The sequence below is a fragment of the Argopecten irradians genome, chromosome 15 (assembly GCF_041381155.1).
Source record: "Argopecten irradians isolate NY chromosome 15, Ai_NY, whole genome shotgun sequence".
Taxonomy (NCBI): Eukaryota; Metazoa; Mollusca; class Bivalvia; order Pectinida; family Pectinidae; genus Argopecten; species Argopecten irradians.
This window is the reverse complement of record NC_091148.1, coordinates 28836445-28858098: the sequence shown is the minus strand read 5'-3', so window position 1 is coordinate 28858098 and position 21654 is coordinate 28836445. Positions and strand designations below refer to the sequence as shown.

Below are 21654 nucleotides of genomic sequence, written 5' to 3'. Positions count from 1 at the left end.
GATAAATATATGGCACTGGTAGTTGTGATACGATGTTACTCAGTTCATCACAACTAAATGGAGTGCTATTTGGAGGTAAATATATAGAACAGACTGTTATTTTTCGGTGAAGAGTTGCGCTTATAGCAACAGCTTGCAAGGTAGTATCTAGCTGAATGTGTCTGTGAGGAACGTTTTTATGCACCACCGCCACCGCCACACCACCTGATGGGCGGCCACCTGTTGTTGGAGTTTTGGTGTATAGTGTAAATTGTCGGAGATTGATGGTGTCTTTCAGCATTATTTCTTGAAGGCAGAATATGGATGGGTTTTTTAGTTTGTATAAGGATGTTTTAATTCTCTCTATGTTCGCTTTATAAATCCGCGTATGTTCCATTGTATGATAGTGTTTGTCTCTATATTGATCCTTCGAGGATAGTTTGTGCGGACAGACAGGACTATCATTGAAGGGCACGGTTGTTTTGGTGGCAATAAATGTGATGTCCACCAACTCGCATGTACGTACGGACTTAGAACATCCTTAGATGTTCCGTCCATGGTATAGGGTCATCTCGGTTCCCTTACTGGCGTTTGTTGTTTTAGTGCAGGGAGCCTCGCCAAGCTTTATCCTTAGGTGCGTTTTGGTCTGGCGTTGCTCCTCTTGCGCGTGGTGTATTTTTTTGGGGGGCATTTGGAACGACGATTTGCTTTTGCTCGGGGAGTTTTTTTAACGTTCAATAGACGGTGTAGAGATGTAGCACGTCTATGACGAGCGGCTGTGGTACACTTTTTTTCTGATGTTCACGGTGTTTGAATTTGGTGTTGTGTACAGTCCTGGAGACGCCGGTGGGGATTGGCGTTTTATCTCCAGTGGATTTTGTTGTGGTTTGTGTTGTGGCCATAGATGGAAACCCGGTCTTGAACCTGTTCGGCTAGAGGTCCCCAATGATTTCTTTACAGGCCTTTTCGCATCAGCCATATCTGGGACATCATGTGTCCCAGTTAGGCTTGTCAACCAAGGCCTGGACCCGACGCATGTTTGACGGGTGACACTGTCAACAGGCGTCTTTGCGCGGGTTAGATTTAAAGTTCACGCTCATCTCGTCAAATCCGACGGGGGCTGTAAATGCTTGGGGGAATACACAATAGGTACCTCCCCGGGGAATATACGTGTGCGTAGATTTGTCGGGGTCCTAGGCGACAGGTCAATCACTAGATAACCGTACTCGGGCTCTGTCGCTCTCTTATAACTGTCCATGAAATACGACGTATTCCCAGGGAAAATCTGACGGGCAAGGACAGATAACTGCATCTTATCCCTCTGGTTTTTAAACAACACTATGTAGTGGGCGTTAAGGCTTATACTTCTGGCGTACTTTCCCTGTGCAAATATGTTCTGGGACAGATACACCGTGGTGATTTTAAGGTGGTGTATACCCACGGTAAACAGCTCTAGGTAGTCCAAGTCCTGCACGATACGAAATATTAAATCGTCCAGTACCAACAGCATGTCCATGTCTCCGTCCCCGGCCCACTTCTCTAACTCCTGCTTCGTAGGTAAACCCTGAAAGAACTCGACATCCGGGCATTTCTGTTTTAATTCGGACAGTGCCGGTTGCCACCTAGCGTAAGCGTACACTATCTTACCGGGTCGACGAGTAAAAATACCCCCCGTCTACGTTCATAATCATACGTTTCACGAAAGTAGTCTTACCACTCTGAGACGGGCCGCCCACGTAGATGGAACACGGGACCACGAAAGGAAGTGTGCAACGTTCTGACATGATGGAAGTGGAATGGGGCGGGCGTAACAAGGTTCTCTGTAGAATAGACGACAATCACAGCTTGTCGATATCGAGACGTAAAGGTCACTGCTGGATAAAAGTTAAAAAGGGTACGCGAGATCTGGCGCTGTCACCCGATGTTTTCGCTCTGCTATGCGACCTTAAAGAATCTGTACTGCTAGCGTGTGCATTCGTAGGTGATGGCGCAACCCCCGGGCCGCCGCCGCCGCCGCCGGATGCCGGACGATCTGAACACTTATCTCAGTAGTATTTACTTCAATTTAAAGCAGCCCGGTTCGTTTCGCAGTCCGAAACAGCTGTATAGGATAGTTCGCGAGAAAGGACAATACGACATCGGACTGACTAAGATCAGAAATTGGCTCCAAACGCAGGACCCCTACAGCCTCAATCGACCCGTGCGCAGACGTTTCCGCCGCCGAAAAGTATTGACAGGAGGGCTCAATCAACAATTCGAAGCTGATCTCATGGATGTACAGAATCTGGCCAAGTATAACGAAAATATCAGGTACATATTAATATGCATAGACGTATTCTCTCGTTACGTGATGGTGGCGCCATTGAAAGATAAGACTGCCGGGGAAACCATGAAGGGGTTTACGAAAATATTCGAGATCAGACAGGCACAAAAGCTACACACGGACCGGGGAAAAGAATTTACTTCCAATAAAATTGAAAAGTTCTTTAGAGACCGTGGCATTGTGCATTTCCTTAGCAACAACGAACCGAAAGCTTCCCTTTGTGAGAGGTTCATAAGGTCATTACGCAACATCATGTATCGTTACTTCAACGCCAAACAAAACACGTACGTGTACATTTTACATCATAACTCGACGATTTTCGGTGAAATAAATTACAATCTCACCACACAACACTCTGTGCATTGGGGATAGCTCCTTCAGGACGTTCACTACATATCTCCGAAACACATGAGGGTGGTACATTCGTGTTGATACCACCAGTATTTTTTCCGGAAAAAGAAAGCGAGGAAGCCTAAGAGTGTGCGTATTTGAATACCCGAAAAACTGAAAAGTGTGTTCCAGAATTTATGCTTCGGAGATAAGTTGCGCGATTTAACAGCATCTGACAGGAGCGCACGTTTTATCGATCGACGAAGGCTACCACGTGACTATATACCGGTGAAGTTAATATCGGTGGCGGTCGAGCGGATGCATAAACAGAGACATTCTCCGCTATACAAAACAAAGGGATTACGCGGACTGAGGGTCTTTTAGGGTACCTTTTATGCCGAAAGAACGAGTATGGCATAATGTTGTTTAATCCGGAAGACATAACAAGTATCGGATAGAGCGACGTGATTAAAACGAGGGGGACTTCTCGTAAGAGGACCACAAGCGAATTTGTTGGTTATAAATGGCTTAAACTGGAGCCCGCAGCGTAGTATAACTCATGTGGATAGATGAGGGTACAGTCGTTAATTTGTGATGGACTTTTACGTTGTAGCCTCGTGCATACGGATAGTATTCGAATACGACACCCCGACCCAATACACCGTGGCACTTTATATAATAATCTGCGAATTTAAAAAATAACGCCGCTAATATTTCACCCAACACCTGGAAATAATGGATAGTGTGACCGAGAACGGATAATAAACAATTTGATTTGGATCAGACACCTGATCTGTTCGTTTACTGTGACCTTATCGGTACGACCTTTGTGGTCGGGCAATCGCAGACCGTTTACTGAGATCGCATCACAACCGGAAACGCTATCCAACCGGAACGAACAAAGGCACTGTCGATAGTTCATAGCAGTCCTAACTGTAGAACTTTACCTGGATTAATCTTACAATGAAAGCGCGTTTCTTTAGAAATCTGGGATTTAAAACTGAAGAAAACGCGGACGCAGTGGTACTAACAAAACCCACCACTTTAACGCAGAGCATTTTAAAACCTATCCATTCCTACTATAAAAAAAAAAAAAAAAAAACAGTTTACCTGTCGGACGTGGATAAGTGGACGAGATTTTTCATTCGCTCAGCTAAAACTACTCTGCCCCGACACGACAATAGGATACGAAATTGGTGGAAGTCTCGGACAAAATGTCGGGTCTTCATCCATTCCATCTTACATTGTACCTGTAGGACGAGACGAGCATCATCAACAACAGAAACAAGATCAACCCTCCTCTGTGCAGATCGTCTCGCCCACTCAGCAAGTTAGTGGAACAGGCTCGTTTTCGGAATTGCGTCGAGAAAAGGGAGAAAAACGAAAAGAGTCCTACGAAATCTACGCACAACAAGAAAAAGAATAGCCACGGAGAAGTAACTTTACTTCACTATGAAGGCCGAGCAGGAATAACGAAGGATATACAAAAGAAAAAAAAAACTTCATGCTGTTTTTCGTCTTCCACCCACCCAGACTGTTGTAGAGAAGGTGCGGTGGGTGGTAGAAGAAAACTCCTTGTGAGGAAGGCTCTGTGCGTTACTGTCCGCTGGGCCGAGGACTCACCAAATTTCAATAAAAGTCTGTTATTTATCTGCTCCTGCATAAGCGTACAGCATACAGGGATTGGGACGGACTGAGGATTTTTTGCCCCCCGTGTCTGGTTTATTGAGAACGGGTGTGGTGTGTTGCATGGTGTCTTCGGCTGCATGCTTCAGTGATTATAGCACTATAAACAAAGGGAATACAGTTTCCACTAAACAAGAAGACCACAACACGAACATACGCAGTCGAGTCTCCCAGTACACTCACCTCGCACAAACATACACGTTAATAAAAACACACACCACATACAATGGGAGGTCCGATTCCTTACATTGACCCTGAGCTCGTTAATAGGACGTTAAATAAATTCAAACAAACAAACAAACAAAAGTGTAGAGAAGCATGTATTTTAGTCGACTGTCGTCCAGTCTCTCAAACTCCTCGGGCAGTGGAAACGATCGAATTCCATATATCGGGGACAGTCCAGCGATTACCTGGACCTACGAAGAAGCCATACTATTTCGTCAAGACTCGTATACTCAAACATAGGATGGATCGCCGTTGGTTGCCAAACGAAAGCGCCGCCGGCATTCGTAAATATACCTCTACACAGTCTCTGGGGTCAAGTGGACGTGTCGCTACAGGGAAAGGTTCTTATCAGGAAACTCGGGCAAATTTACGCGTAATAAGGCCTACATACAGAGTTTGCGTTGAACTACTTATGGTACATCTAGCGTGTAACAGGCAACGCAACTTCTCCCCTCAAACATGTATAAACAGGACACGCCCGGCAAGCATGGACGGAACCGAACCCCGTACGGTAACAACAGCGGCTTGTTTCAGGCAGTAAGGAATTCACTAAAGGCAGCTTATCCTTTGATCTAAATTGGTCCGCTTTGCCGTAGGACCTGTGTACGCCTCGACCGATATCATCTTAAAATGGAGTCAACGAGGAGATAAAACCTCTAGCTAGAAACAGGAACGGCCCTTTGTTCTCTGATGTCGGGGGCGAATCTGAGCAATCCATACGTTACTAGCTAAGTAGAGCTACAGGAAGTGATATTTCGCGCATGTCGGGTACAGGTCAACTCCGCGGCGTGTTAGTCGGGTCCATAATAAAAGCACTGGAGATATCGCCCGGCTAAGTATCCCTTTTGGATCAAGACGGAGATTTAAGAACGGCTTCTGTACCGAACAGGGCAAACTAGTTTTATTTGGGATAATTTGTATCAGTCATAAACTACCCTACTAAGATAGTGGTCGGATTTGTACTCGGCCTTGCAGCACTGACCGGGCTCCTACGACAAAGGATCCATTCAACTTTCAACCTTTTAATGCATCCACTATCGGGCGTTTACGTCAACAACAATGTCAGTGTTCCATCTTCTCGAACCCTCACACAAACTCGACCTGACCGGAGATCCGGACAGTGTTACGTCACTGCTTATAGAAGCTTATACGAAGATCGCAGGTAAAGCCGACCTGGACGCTAATAACGGTATCGCATCGTGACGACAGGCCAGAAGGATTAACGCCTTGGTCAGCTTCCGAGATACAGACCCCAATTCGTGATCACCGAGCAGTATACTTGTCCTCTGTCCCATCTAAGCCAACGTTCGTCCTATGGAGATTTAATTTTGGACTCGCTCTGAAAGAGACAGTTTTCGTGCATCGTGTATTTCTGTATTCAATGACATGTTTCCTGAAATAGACCATTCTCGCAGTGTCATCCTCTTAAGTTGAATGATAATATGAACAGAATTCAGTTACACGATATCGTTTCAACATAGTGACCGCTCTTAGGACGGGCTTTTTGTCACGGTGTGTTTATCGATTGATACACTTTTGTCTGGTTAAAATGTTGCTCGTTATTCCCTGCATGTCTCGTTGTCCAAAACTTAAATTCCCCCACAATTACAGCACGGCCATTTGGATCCGTCAATACATTTTGGACAGAATTTTCAGCACAGTTGCCTGAAGTCTTTTGACTCCTTAAGCTATCGAAAATACCCATCGAGATTGAAAACATGTTCTTATTGAGTCATTTATACAAAGAATATTATCAGCCGCATTCTAAGTTACACAATCGACTCATTTGCGGGCGTTACTGTGTGCTGTATTCTGATATCTGAGGATTAGATTATGGGCGTTCTTTCAAAGACTTTGTCACAATTTTTTTGTCGATGACTTACATATGACGAATGATTTGTACGTATATGGGACCATGTTTCGAGTTATATAATTGGGATATAATTCAAAACTAACTAAAATCTAAAGGCAATATATGTTTTATTTGTTTATTAAACAGATAACATGATCCAACACTTCTTTTCAATGAATCATAACAAAGTCACATATCTCGGATATCACTCAACACTTCACGTATTTATAATTCCTACTTCCGGTACTCCCCATTATTGCTCCGTTATTTGTCCGCTTTCCTTTTCCACAAGCCCTTCATCCGTACAACGCAAATGGAAGATACGGCATTTTACAGAACACACTTCATCTTTCTCTGAGTTATGTAATTGTCCTTTTAAACAAAGGCACTAGAAAACGTCCTGAGTATAGTCCAGATTTACTTTTCGCCCTTGTCGAATCTGTGACTCGAGCAATCTTGTCGGCACTCATCCCAGCTCTTACAATCAACCTTCGTTCATAGTTGCTGTAGGTGTACTGGTATGATTGTTTAGCTACACCTCATAACAGTTCTCACTCAGAACAGTTTGGTTTAACAGTTTCGCGCGTTTTTCCGATCCGTCTGTTGTCTCCACCATGATGCTTCACGATTCGTGCTTGTGGTCGCGACTTTGACATCCAAACTCCGCAATCTTTTCGTTTTTTATATACCAGCCACAAAGTCTAACAGTCGAAAACCATGATCTTTCAACCTTCTGCGAAATTCTATCATATCGGGTTGGATGTGCGATAGGATGATCTCGTGCTTTCTTGTCTTTGTTAGTATACAAACTATAGACCACCAGAGTCATATTAACTGGAGGTGCTACTTCGTGAGGGACGATGCCTCGACACGCTAACACCAATCTGTTACTACCCGCCAGACTGCATCAGATCGTTATCTATTTCCTCGTTCAGTGGTTTTAAATTAAGCTATAACTTCGTCAATCTCACTCCGCTGAAACTGGAGCATGACGTCTTTTCCCAGTCTCCTCAGCTCCTCCACATCGATATAACTTTTCGTACCCGAATCATCTTATTCATTTCCAACCATTATCTGCAGGCAAGTTTCTTAAACCTTTAACTCTCATTTTCACGTTCCAAGATACCTCGTGATAACAAAGGTTTAACTCATCAGCCTAGCATCGAGAATAAAGATCGAGACATGATTTGCGGTGTTGGGAAAAAAATGTCTAATGAACGATTGGTAACCACAAACGCTGTATTTATAACACTGTCCCCGTTTCTAACGACAACCAACACTGAGAGATAAGGCGATATAAATTATCGGTGACTCCTGTCCAATAGTTATGCGTATAATACACTAAATCAACAACACACTTTCGTTATCAAATCCAATAGCGCTGAGATTTTGACTTCGGTCCTGGCTTACTTCAATATATTCAATCCCTCCCCTCTTTTTATCAATACGCCATTGTTTGGAACATACTACTCTCATCGATATGTACGTTTTCTCTAATCAAATACCATGGCACGTGTATGGTGCGTAGTTCTTAGTGACCGCTCACATACATATCTCAATGCGTTTTGTTCAAACATAAACCAGAGTACCGACGTTAATATTACATAACATGTCACAAATAACAACAAGAGCACATTCTCTTTAATCAACAACCCATAGCATTATGTTGGTTCAACTACGTTGTAATCTCTTTTTATTTTCAATCTAAAACCTATGAACCAAATAACAAGATGTCAAAATACAGTAATTGTAATATACATTTTCCACAATACGCCGTGTCATTTTCTTTTTTTTTCTTTTGATAGGTCAAAATGTACTTTGACAAACAATACCGGTAATACCTTTTTGTTAGTGTTATATAATAAAAAAAGATTACCGTATTAAATAACCCAATGGCGGCGTACTCCTGTACACCGATGCAGGCAAAACAAACCGCTATTGAATTTTGATGTTTCACGTAATCGGAATCCTTCACGGGTTTCCATTTAAACATAGCATAAATTATCGACTCAAAATCAATGGTTTCAGGTAACTTTGGTAGATTTACTCGGTTACCACTTTGTTTGATGATTATTTGCCGGGAAATAAATATCATCGCTGTAAGCAGACTAGTATACAGTTTACCAAGGATTAGTGTATTGTTCAAGTACCTAACGATTAAGACATATCATTATGCTATTTTTGCAGGCGGCGAGTCTTTGAAGGATTCCGTGTTAGGCGAATCATTCACTCATGTGTATAATGAAAACAATGACAACAAGATGGATACAGCTCCAGCAGCTCCAAAAGAAACTACAAGTGAAAATCTGATAATGGTGCCTGAAGTTGCAACTCAACAAAGTGAATATCAAATTGACAAATTTTGAAGCTGGTGCTCAAAGCGAGCAGCCCATATCTGAAAACGACGTGGCTACGTCTAGCGCGGACACATATGATAACGTCATCCACGATTCTCCGGAAGATGCCTTCCGGAAATGGATCAGCCTGCACCGATCTGCATCAGAAGGAAATACAAACGATGTGTTGCGTTTGATGGAAAATGGCGCAGACGTTATGAAGAAAATAAGCAGCGCATTTTTCCCCCATCTAAAGTTGGAACGCAAACAGATGCTTACGCCGTTGGAAGTGGCTTTCTTTTCGAAAAACTGCGAGATGGTGACACTTCTGGTCAGGTTATACCGGTGATGATATCGTTCAGAAATGTCTTGACATGAGTGTGAATAAATACTTTGGATTAAAACCTTACATAGTTAAAGGTATATTGGAAAAAAAATACAAAGGTAAATTTATCGAAGTCGTGTTTGGAGAGTTGAAGCCGAAAAAACAGAAAATGTTTGCTATATACACCGAAACGATTGCGCATGGTAGTGAGACAAGCGAAGCCGGATATCCGGTACAGTTTCGAAACCCGTCAGTCTGCAGTGACGGGGTCGAAAAGCCCTGTACTACTGTCAACAACACAATTACAAATTGTCAGAAAAGGAGGGAATACTTGTAACAAATGCCGTGAAACAGTACAGCGATAAACTCTCTGAAAGAACACTCGAACATCAGAGGAATCATGTCTTCACCGGTGAAGTCTTCAGGAGGAAAATTCCTGAGGAAAACATGTCTCTTGATTTTATGTCACTTCAAGGGCTTCGTTCCAGATAAAGAACCGGTGTTTCCAGAGGAAGTTAAGGTGGGTGATGACATACTTCCGGTAGATGTCAGGGAAGGTCATTTCAAGCTTCACTACGTGCAATGTCCCGACGCTCTGCATGCTCCTCTTAGTTTTGGATGCAACATAGGAACCACTGACGACCCATCGTTTCAGGCGAGTGTTTAATATAACGCAGTCTCCCCACACACGCACCTCGCACCACATACACGCAACACACCGCATACATGGGAGGCCGTCCTGGCTGTTTAAAATGACGTTAATTAATTAAGCAAACAAACAAACAATCAGGCGAGTATTTACTCTCTAATACAATTTTTCTGACTCGAGCTGAAAACACACCTTATGTTTTATGACACTGACCATGTCTACTACATTTATTAAAAAACACACATTTAAGCTGAAAGATATCCACACTTTTGCAAATATGTTCGTGGTTTTCGAACAACGTTTCGCATCGAAAGTAGGTCAGTGGATCGACACACGTGCTGAAATTCTAAAATACAGCTGTATTTCCGCCAGTGATGAATACCGCAAAATATATGTGGTGTATTAACGACTACACCAAGGCTGATTTCAGGATAAAAAATATTCGATAATTATGTATGCCATGATGGTGTAATTTTTTATGTGACCCTGGTAATGCTACACCACTACATATTTTTTTCTTCATTTTGAAACCTGTTACTTACTTCCATTACAACATATTTAAGGGAAATGGCAACATAATATCATATTTTAATATAATAGCTTAATTGTGTTAATAATAACTAGTTATGTTGATAAATAATTCATTTATGTTGAAATTCCTATTAAAATGAATTGAAACTTAGTGATTTAAACTCAATGATAACCAAATGTGCCTTTTGTGATAGGTATGGTAGTATCGGACCGTTTGTACAACTAGCTGATGACTCAATCGGCTTCATCACATGTGCCCACGTTGTTAACGGCAGCGTAACATATGTAGATAGTGGTGTACCGGATATATGTATTCTGCAACCGGGGAGCGGCACCACTATGCACCCAGTGCACCCAGAGGAGGACCGCATGTGCGGTAAAGTGGTTTATCTGAGGTACAGCCTCGACGAGGACACGTCGATAGATGTCGCTGTCGTAAAGATCACAGCTCCTAAAAGGGTACCACAATCACCAGTGTTCGCTGCATACAGTCAAAAAGAACTAAAAGGAATAGGTATTACTGCTTTATATAAATTTCTTCCTTACTTAACCTTATTTAATTTGCTTCCTACTATAATATCTCACTTTTTGTAATTCGATTTTATCTATCAGATTTGTGATAAACGCCTAGATTGTGTCCCCCGACCGAGTCACACCCTGTTTATTGTATTGCAACTTCATACGCCTCTTTTTGAAACGTAATTATATTTGCGTATTGACGGATTGTCAGCTGTCAATCAAACCGCACGTGACTTTGCATTTTGTAATGTGTGTGCTACGATGTTTTTCTCCGACATTGAATAGAAACACTTGCGTTTACGAAAACGAGGCATGGATGTATTCGATCAATCGGTCCATTATCCGTGTTTTATATCCCATAACTTAAGGGACTATCTTTAAAACAAACCCGTTTAATTATGTCATAAGACCACGTCACAAATTTACCCATTCGTTTATGATACTGTTTTATAACGCCACGGGTATTTATGACGTCATAATCAAAATATGACTAAGTACTTGTTTTGTTAGACAGAAACGTCATATACGTGACGTCACCAATAGTGTTATTACAAAGACACACATGACAGGACGAACCATTTGTGTGATACAGTAAACTTTGACAAATGAAGTGAGTTTTATATGTAACAACTCTAACGTATACTACATGAATCCATTTCATTTCAGGAACCGCAGTTTTCGATCATGGTGGATATGGCGAACCAACAGCGGGAAAGATATCATAAAATTTGGTAGTGCTTCTGGAGTGACCTATGGAACATACAGAGGCACCGGAACCTTTGAGTTCAGTTCCAAACTTTACGGAACAACCTCCAATATCAACCGCTGGAAAGGTGTTTACTTCATCGACAGCCGCCAATGTTCAGAAAGAGGCTGTTTTGCATCACCGTTTTCCTCTCCAGGCGATTCCGGCGCAGGTGTTTTCCAAATAAGGGACGATGACTCTTTAGTCTGTATTGGAATTCTGGTTGGAGCTGAAGTTGCAACTGGATCAGGGATTGTTATTCCAATTCAACCCTATTCTGGAGGCATCTGGGGTCAATCTTAAGGTATTTTCACCCCAATCATAACACACAGATTTTCCTTTAGATTGAGGATGTGCACTATTTCAAACATTTCCGTGATGCAAATTATATACATTATATAGTTTTTTTTTTTTTTTTTTTTTTATTTTTTTTTTCAACACAATGTACACAGTCACATAAAACAATATACAGGTACACATATATATGTATTCACAATCACATATCACTCGCGAGCACACACAAAAACACACATACACACACCCACACATCCTCACACCCACACACTCCCCACCCACACACTCACCCTTACACACACCTACATTCGTGCAAGAATGTACACACAAATATTTCATTTTAAGGGAAAATTTTAGAATTGAATTTTATAATTGTTATAAATAGCACAATATTAATATATCAAGTGTATTGTTATACTAGTTTAAAATACGTATTTGAACAGGCGATGTATTTTCAATCACAACTTACAAAATCAGTTATCCAGTAATAAAAAGATTATAATGATTTATCTTGAAATATCTTATTATATTTTACTCAAATGACTTGGTAAATATCTAATGAAAAACACATTTCTAATATCAAATGTACATGTATCATTGTACTCTCACACATATTCTCTGCCTCAAGCGCATACACCCACACACAGTAATCACGTGCATAATGATATATTACATTTACATGATACGCGAAAAAACATAAACATTTTTGTTGCCATTTATTTTTTTAAATAATACAGGACTAAGTTATGGATAAGAAACTATGATTGAGTAATACAGAGTATTGTAGTTGGTTTCTTAATAAAATAAAAAAAAATTGAATGGTTGGACCAGCATAAGTGATGATGATTTTATTTCAGAGAAATCATTAGCTGAAAATATTTTGCCAATTTTCCCACAGTTTGTTAAATTTGTCAATAGTCATGTTTTTCTGGGCTAATGTTTTTTCAATATTAAATCTATACAAAAGGAAGTTTTTTTTATTTCATTTAACGTTATTTTATCATTTTTCCTGGATGAGAATAAATAGAGTACTTTGTGTGGAGGATTATGAAATTGAGAGGATAAGAAGTTTGCAAATTTTCACTTTTACCAAAAAGAATAGAAGTTAAATTTAATTGAATAGTTTTATTTATTTTATTTTTGTATCCACTCTATAAGCATCTGCCAAATCCTTTTAATTTCATCACACTCCCAAAATAGATGTTGAATACTTTCAATTTCAGTTTTGCATATATTACATTTATTACAGTTTTTTATTCCTATGTTTTTTTAGATAAGTGTTTACAGGCAAAATTCTATGTTGTAGTCTGTATTGGAACCATTGTATTGTAGTGTCTTTTGACAGTTTAAAGGTATTTTCATAAACTTGCTTCCAATTTTCAATATCAATATTTAAGTTTGAAGTCCATTTCAATTCAGCTGTATTTGTATTTTGTACGGAATTTATAAGTGAATTGTACATGTCTTTACATCCTTTCTTATTTTTTATCAGAATATTTATATGATTTGGAATAAAAGGTCTAGTTATATCAAAATTTTTTCCCTTTTCTATTTGGTTCGATCTTAGCGCAGTTTTGATTGATTCGCAAATTCCTCTATAGAACAAAAAATTGGAAGATTCTAAATTAAATTTTTGTTTGAAGCTTTCAAAATTCAAAAACATTTGATTTGAATCCATAAAGTCTGATATAAATTTTATACCTTTTTCGTACCATTCTTTATTGAAAAAGGATACATTATCTATTTTAAGAAGGGGATTATACCATACAGGAGATTTTATAAATTCTTCAAGTGTTGTGATGAAGTCAGAATCAGATATGTTTGACCATGCTTGGAAAACATTTTCCCAAAATTTATTATTAGTTTTAACTTTTTTCAAAAAATCTGATCCCATATCTATAAACTTTGAAATTTTAAAATGTTCTGTTTCAAATATACTTATCCATTCTTTTTCTTCAGCCACTATTAGTCTTCGTAGCCAAGTTGATTTTAAACTTATTATAAATTTCTGGAGGTCAATCATTTTTAAACCCCCGTCCTCATAATTTTTAATCAATGTATCCCGTTTTATTCGATCAATTGATGATTGCCAAACAAAGTGAAAGAAGTTTTTATTCAGCGTATTGATTTTATCTATATTTGGGTTAGGAATAGACATAAATAGGTGATTTAATTTAGGTAATAAAATGGATTTTATTACTACAATTCTTCCTATGGGTGTGAGCACCCTTTTTGACCATTGCACAATATTTTTATCTATTGTATTAATTGCCTTATCATAATTCATATTACTAATTTCATCTAAATTTATAGAAAAGTCAATACCTAATAAGGTGAATTTTGTTTTCCCCCACACTAGTTTCCATCTATGGTGGTAGACATCTTTACTGAATTTCTTACTTCCAATCCATATGACATTTGTTTTATCATTATTTATTTTCAGGCCTGATATTTGTCCAAAAAGTGTCTAAAACCTGCAATGCTTCATTAAATGATTTCTCTGATCCATCTAAGATGAGAGATGTGTCGTCTGCGAACTGCGAAAGTTTATGGTTTTTCTCTCCAATACCTATACCGCTTATGTTTTTGTTATTTTTAATCATAATAGCTAGGATTTCTGCGACTAGGAGAAATAAATATGGTGATATGGGGTCGCCTTGGCGGCAGCCTCGGCCAATATTAAAAGGTTTGGATAGAATACAATTTTGAGTTATGGCAGAAAATGTGTTTTTATTAAATGTCTGTACCCATTTTTTAAAACTATCTCCAAAGTTAAAAAAATCCATGACTTTTTCGAGAAAATTCCAAGATACCGAGTCAAAAGCTTTTTCGAAATCTATAAATATGAGTAGCCCTGGTATATTATTAATTTCTGTAAAATTCATTAAGTCATAAATTAATCTAGTATTTTCTCCAATATATCTACCTTTAATAAAACCTGTTTGTGTTTTTGAAATAATTGTGTCTAGAACTTGTTTTAGTCTGTTTGCTATGCATGCTGAGGCTAGTTTGTATGTAACATTCAATAAAGTTATAGGTCGCCAATTTTTTAAATATTGTCGTGGTTTATCACCTTTTGGGATGCATGTAATGATACCTTGTCGCTGTGTAATTGACATCTGTCCAATTTCATATCCATAATTTAAAGATCGAACTAAAAATGCTTTTATGTCTATCCAAAAAAATTTAAAAAATTCACAAGTGAAGCCATCTGATCCAGGAGATTTGAAGTTTTTCATTTTTTTAAGTGCAATTAAAAGTTCTTGTTCTGTTATTTTTCCATCAAGTTGTTTACTTTGTTGGTCTGAAAGTCTATCAATATTACATCCTTGAAGAAGTTCATCTAAATTTACATTTTGGAGAGAGTCAGAACGGTCTTTGTATAGATTTTTGTAAAAATTTTCAACCTCTGTTAGAATGCTTTCCTGTTCAATGATGAGTTCTCCATTTTCTCTTTCTATTCTGTTAATAGTTTTATTTATGAAATTTTGTGATTCTAGATTACAAAAGTATCTTGTTGGTTTTTCACCCTCGTCTAATAGTTGTGCTTTTGATCTTATCATTTCCCCACTCATTTTTAATTTTCTGATATTTGTGAGTTCATTTTTTTTAGTTTCGTAATCTTGTACATTTAGTTTCCATGCGTCATTTTTCTCCATATTTTCTATATCTAACAGAAGTTGTTTTTCTTTCTTGTCTTTTTCTTTTTTAAGGTGTGAAGAATATGTTATTGTAGCACCTCTAATTTCCATTAAAAGTGTTTCTAAAAACAATTGATCATTAATGTCAAATAATAAATCTTTATCTAATATATCAGTGATGTTGTTATTAATTGGTGAAGCATATTGTTGTTTAACTCTAGCAATAGTATTTTTTATTTTGTTAATATATTCTTTGTCATAAAGCAGACTGTTGTTAAATTTCCAAAGACCTTTACCTTTAACAAAATTTGAAGTTTTTAAATCTAGAGATATAATTGAATGATCACTTCTGTAACTAGAGTGTATATTTGCTTTTTCTGATTGATTTAAAAGATTTTCTGAAATAAGAAAGAAGTCTAGTCTAGCCTGTTTTATTGGGTTTTTCCTTCGCCATGTATATCTTTTTTGTGTAGGATGGAGGTTACGATAAATATCAATCAAATTATAGTCTTCTATCAGTTTAATTATTCTGTTACGTGCTCTAGGGTTGTTTGTATGTTTATAATTTGATGTATCAGTATCAGGGTTTAGGACTAGATTAAAGTCACCACAAATGATGGTACGTGGGTTATTAAATTTGTCTATTATGTTTTGTACTGAGTCAAAGAATGTTGGTTCGTCGTTATTAGGACCATATATGTTTAAGAGAGTATATCTATTTTTTTCCATTGTTAGATCTACTGCTAAAAAGTTTCCTTGGTTATCACAATGTGTATCATGTATATTGAATTCAAAATTATTTTGAAATAAAATGCATACACCCCTAGCATTTGTCCTATAGGAACTGAATAAACATTTAAAGCCCCATTGATCTGATATTTTCTTCTCTTGATCTGCAGTAAAGTGAGTGTCTTGCAGACAAAAAATACCACAGTTACTGTAGTTTGATTTTAAGAAATTAAAGAAGTCATAACGTTTTTCTAACTGACCTAAACCCTGGCAGTTCGCAGACAATATTCTTATACTATTTGACATTTAATGAATAAAGATATCCTAAATTGATATTGGTCCACTATTTTCCACTTAGTTAAGCATTGAATAAAAAAGGCAACATTTTTCTTAATGAACAGGCTAATGAGTGAACAGACTGGAAAAGTTTCTGCATCTAAGATGTCCATACATACATTAACACACACAAAACAAAACATCAACATCAACATGAAAAACAACATATTAAAGTACATTAAGATGAAGAAAGGGGGCAAGAAAAAAAAAACAACAAAAGATGTTCCACTTGACCATATAAATTTGACAGATCAGTTTTCTGTTATCCAAAGTAATTTCTGATATATTGTGGATATATGATTTGAGTTCTCAATAGCAATGAATTCGCTTGTCTGTTATGTTTGACCATTATTACTTAAAAAGATAAATTATCATGGTCAATTATTTGGAGACTGTCTTATACTTCTAAAGATATAGGTAAGTAAGAAAGCATTTGAGCTTAGATATTAATTTAGATTTATCTAAGGGGGATAACCGCTGCTGTAAAAAAACACAGAAGTCATGGCGTTTATTAAAAAGACGTTCATGTTTCGCTTTAGGGGTAATGGTATTTTAATACATGTTAAAAAAAGGTTCATCTGCCATAGATATGGACCATACATATGAGCACCTTGTAGAATTGTAACAGGTATAATTAAAACACACACATGTGCGTACCGGGAAAATGCTTTCTGCTGTATGTAGTTACGAATATGTTTAAGAACTATCATCGAGCAAAATGAAACACAAATATAAATATATCATACATTAGAATATGTCGCAAATACTTACAAGGGACAGATCCGCCTAGTCATAATTGGCTGATATTTCCTTAATAATTCCTCTACAGAATTGGGAGTGAGCACATGGGACTAATAACAGGAAGTTGTGTTTCAGCGACTAATAGTTAAATTGGTTCCTCTGCCGTACTAGGAATCCGGAATTTAGAAATATTATAAACAAAAAATAGAATAAAAAATAGATTTCCCATCGTTAAAGTAGAAAGCGCATAGCAGAAAAAAAAAACTTATTTGGCTAGCTATGCACTTTGTGCTGTATTTAAGGAATTGATATATATATTATATATATAAATATTTAGGATTTTTGAAAGTAGTGTATTTGGCTCTCCCACTCCCATAGGGAAAAATATTAAAAAGTATTATTCAGAAAAAAAAAAAGAAAAAAGAAATAAGACTAATTAAGAGTACAGATTTTGGAGTACTTATTTGTAGGAATTTAGTTAAAATATCAGGTCATAAAGTTTGAAATTATTTTACATGTAGTTCAGTGAGCTGAAAAATCACATACATTTTGTATATATATTGATATCTGCCCATATACACATGTACGTGCATGTGATTGTAATTACAATAATACAAATATACATTTATCAAAAATTCATCGGTGTCCGGTTTATAAACTATGGTAAACATATTTATATGTACTTATATATAAGTATAGGAAACGGATTGAAGGGTAGTAGATACAATAACTCAAAGTCAAGCATTAATTTTCTTTATACATGTAGGTTTCTACGGTTAGAACTTTGTCACATTTTATTGTCACTGATCCTTTATGCAAGCGATCCCCATAGATAGTCGAGGTCTTCTTCCGATATAATTTGTACCGTATCACCACAGTTTGTCTTAACTTTTATTTTTCCGTTGCTGCACCAAGCGCGTAGAATAAAGGGGCACTGGCGGGCGCGCTCGATAATCGACTGATTATAACTAGTTGTGTCGTCCCGAATTGTTATTCCTTTATTTTTAAGCACGTTTCTTTTATCTACAGAGCGTAGTTGGTCCATGATTTTGAATTTTGTCCGCCGTTGAACGAATTTACAGATGATATTTCTCGAGCGTTTCTCTGTGTAAGATCCTAGTCTATGTGCGACGTCAATCTCTTTGGAATCGATATCTAGGTTGAGGGTTCCTTTACACATTGTAATAATAGCCTGTACAGTTTCTTCTACCGTCTCGTCATTTTTCCTGTCATCTACACCAGAAATCCGTATCGAATTTGCGCGTCCATGTTGTTCTAGATCATTGATGGAATGTAGAGTTTCTTCATTGTTATAAAATAGACACTCAAGCTGATTTTTAAAATTTTCGTTGTCAGTTGTCAATTTCTTGACTTGGTGTTCAAGATTTCTATTTTGATGCTCAAGTTCAAGGAGTTTACTATCAAGTTTTTCTATTTCAGTTGATTGAGCGTGTTTTAGTGTGTCGATTTGAGTGTTAAACTTTGCTTCCAGATGTCTCATCGACTTTTCATGTTGTTCTCTGGTGAGAAGGTTTTGTAAGTCAGATTTCGAAGGTAGGCTTGACAATATAGTTTCTATGCGTTCAAGTCTTTTGTCCAAACTCACGTATTCTTCACAACTATTCGGCGATTCACAGCTTTCTTCTGCTGCTTTGTTTGTAAAGAATTCTAATGTTTTTTGCTTTTTATTTTCTTGTTTGTTCTTTTTTTTATGTTTGTTTTTCTTGTTACCTTTAGATGCCCTAGACATTTCTGGACTTTCTTCATGACTCTCTGAAAATGATTCTCTTGGTCTTTTGGGTGTTTCCTGTTGACTATCCATGGTAGATTATACGTCGTCCACACACTGGTTCAAAGACAGTGCTACATATACGAACACACAACACACACACGTGCACGGTTTTTCGGTAGTGTAAGCTTGCCCGTGAACAATAACTCTTGTTTAATCAAGTGGAACCGTCAGAAAAATAATTCACTTTTCACAGTTCATTGTTCAATGTCATAATCTTGGCCACTCACAAAACTGTTTTTAGCGATGAGAGTAATATTGGAATATCAGATCGTAGATGGAATATTGTCTATCAAATCACGTAATTCGGCTTACAGGTATAAGTGTCGAAATAGCTCGTGTCCAACCAGGTGGAACCGGTTCATTATATAATGTGTTACTCCAAATTTCGATAAGCGACAGTTTCTTCAATATGAACAAATATATCTTTCTGAGAATTCTTGAGGTGATAGAATATGTTTATCCTCCAAAAATTACAAAGATATTTTGTTTCTGAGGGTTTTTTAACGTTGAAATCTTCAAAAAACTACGGAGCCATACCTGAAGCGTCTGGACAGGTTGCCGCCATCTTGATCATTTAAACTTTTTAATGGTGGTAATTGTATTAATTAAGTTACTTATGTAACTGAAGAAAGAAACGAATTCCTCTGCTCCTGATTTTGTAAGAGAAAAAACACCATTCATCAGCAGTGGAGCATATTAAAACTGATCACATTTTGAATAACCGGACACTAAGATTATATAGTAGAACAACGGAACAACTTAAAAAGCAGTGAATCAAGTTTGAATATCTAGCCATGAGATTTAAAACTTCAAAGTGTCAAACTGCTTTAACTACCAAGAAAATAATATGAAAAAATGACGCGTAGAAAGACACAAAATTTGATAATTTGCTATCAAAAATTCTACTAATTGAATTGCAATGCTGTTTAGTTCTATCATAAAAAAAGTCCTTCGACGCCACATGGAATAAACAATGTTTAATGTATTTGGCCTTATATATTCGAGTGAATGAAATAATTACAATTACTATTGCTTATAACACACTGCCAAATGTATTTGTCACATGTTTATGTGTGATTATATCGGCAATAGTTGAAAATTACAATGAAAATGCAATAAAGCCTACTGGAATGAATATTGTACAGAGGGTTATCCATGTGCTATTGATCGGGTATGTTTACTAGATTAGGGAGGGTATATGTGTTTATACAACAAATTGATAACAATATATTTTGAGTATGCAATGCTGACCCAACAAATACATGGATATAGTTCTGAACAGGCAATATCGGCAACATAAGAATATGACATATAATGATATACTATACTTGTATGTTGCTAACAGACAATACTGGGCACATAGGTTCAAGGATATAGAATGTTGTGAACAGTCAATACTGGCCACATAAGATCAAGGATATATAATGATATTCTACATGCTGTGAACAGGCAATACTGGCCACATAAGTTCATGACAAAAAGTGATGTACTACATGCTGTGAACAGGCAATACTGGCCACATAAGTTCATGACAAAGAGTGATGTACTACATGCTGTGAACAGGCAATACTGGCAATATAAGATCAAGGATATATAATGATATTCTACATGCTGTGAACAGGCAATACTGGCCACATGAGTTCATGACAAAGAACGTTGTTGTGCATATTGTGAACAGACAATGCAACTCACTATACAAATGTAGAAATCATTATTAAGAGTAGATGACAAATGCTGACCCCAGTCATTATATATATGAATTCAAAATACCGTAAATTGGGATATATTGGCGTCGGGAAACTTTGGAGGTTTCGTAGAAAGATGTATATTTTTTATGAATAACCGTTTTATTGCATCGATTGGAGTAAAAAATATAAAGGTAACAACATGAAATTTAACCGATATTTTAAAAAAAAACATGACATTATGTTGACCTGTGTTTATAGCATATAGTAGGGGCGCTAGTTTGACCGGATTCGATTTAACATAGGCACATCGTAACGCATTTTCTTGTAAATATCATTTGTATTCACTATATAACAGGTAGCAGGTTATTGAAAACATAAAACATCAGAATACTGGCTTCCTATTTCGACAATGTAATATATGGTGGAAAGATTTGACGCAGTGTATGGTGGGAAGTTTACCTGAATGTAAATGAGAAATGGAGTTGAATTATGGGATACACAAGTTCCCTAAAGCGCAAATCTTGATTATCATGTTTATCAAACTCTCGATAGTTCATTTTAAAATCTAAAAATGACGATGGATGTTTGGTTCAAAAAGGACCTGAAACATGCAAGTCCTTTTGGTTTGTTAGATTTTGGCGCATTCATGCCAAACACCATCTTAACCCCAATTCAATCTAATTGAATTTTGACTGCTAACTCCGCCGTAACACGACGTAACGCTTCAATGCAAGATGTAACAACTCCCCGTTTGGGGTCACCTCAGCATTACCCCTGGTCTGGTATCAGATTTACGCTGATTGGCTAATCATAGGGGCCAGGCTGAGGTGATCCCGAACGGGGTGTTTTTCGATCTTGAAATGGAGCGTTACGTAGAGCATTGTAATGAAACGGAAGTAAAAGTAGAATTCCAATTAGGTTGAGCAAAAATAT

At 37.5% G+C, this 21654-nt stretch overlaps 1 protein-coding gene and 1 pseudogene across 1 annotated transcript; one reads left to right on the top strand and one right to left on the bottom strand.

Annotated features, from left to right (window-relative positions):
* The first annotated feature begins 1963 nt into the window (after positions 1-1963).
* LOC138308749 (uncharacterized) lies at positions 1964-11885 on the top strand (annotated as a pseudogene).
* Positions 11886-18052: 6167 nt separating this feature from the next.
* LOC138308748 (putative leucine-rich repeat-containing protein DDB_G0290503) lies at positions 18053-19063 on the bottom strand. The gene has a single exon (XM_069249772.1). The coding sequence runs from the start codon at positions 19061-19063 to the stop codon at positions 18053-18055; it is 1011 nt and encodes a 336-aa protein (XP_069105873.1).
* Positions 19064-21654: the final 2591 nt, after the last annotated feature.

Excerpts from the sequence above, each read along its gene's own strand:
- LOC138308748 (XM_069249772.1), bottom strand. The coding sequence starts at position 19,063 with ATGGATAGTCAACAGGAAACACCCAAAAGACCAAGAGAATCATTTTCA.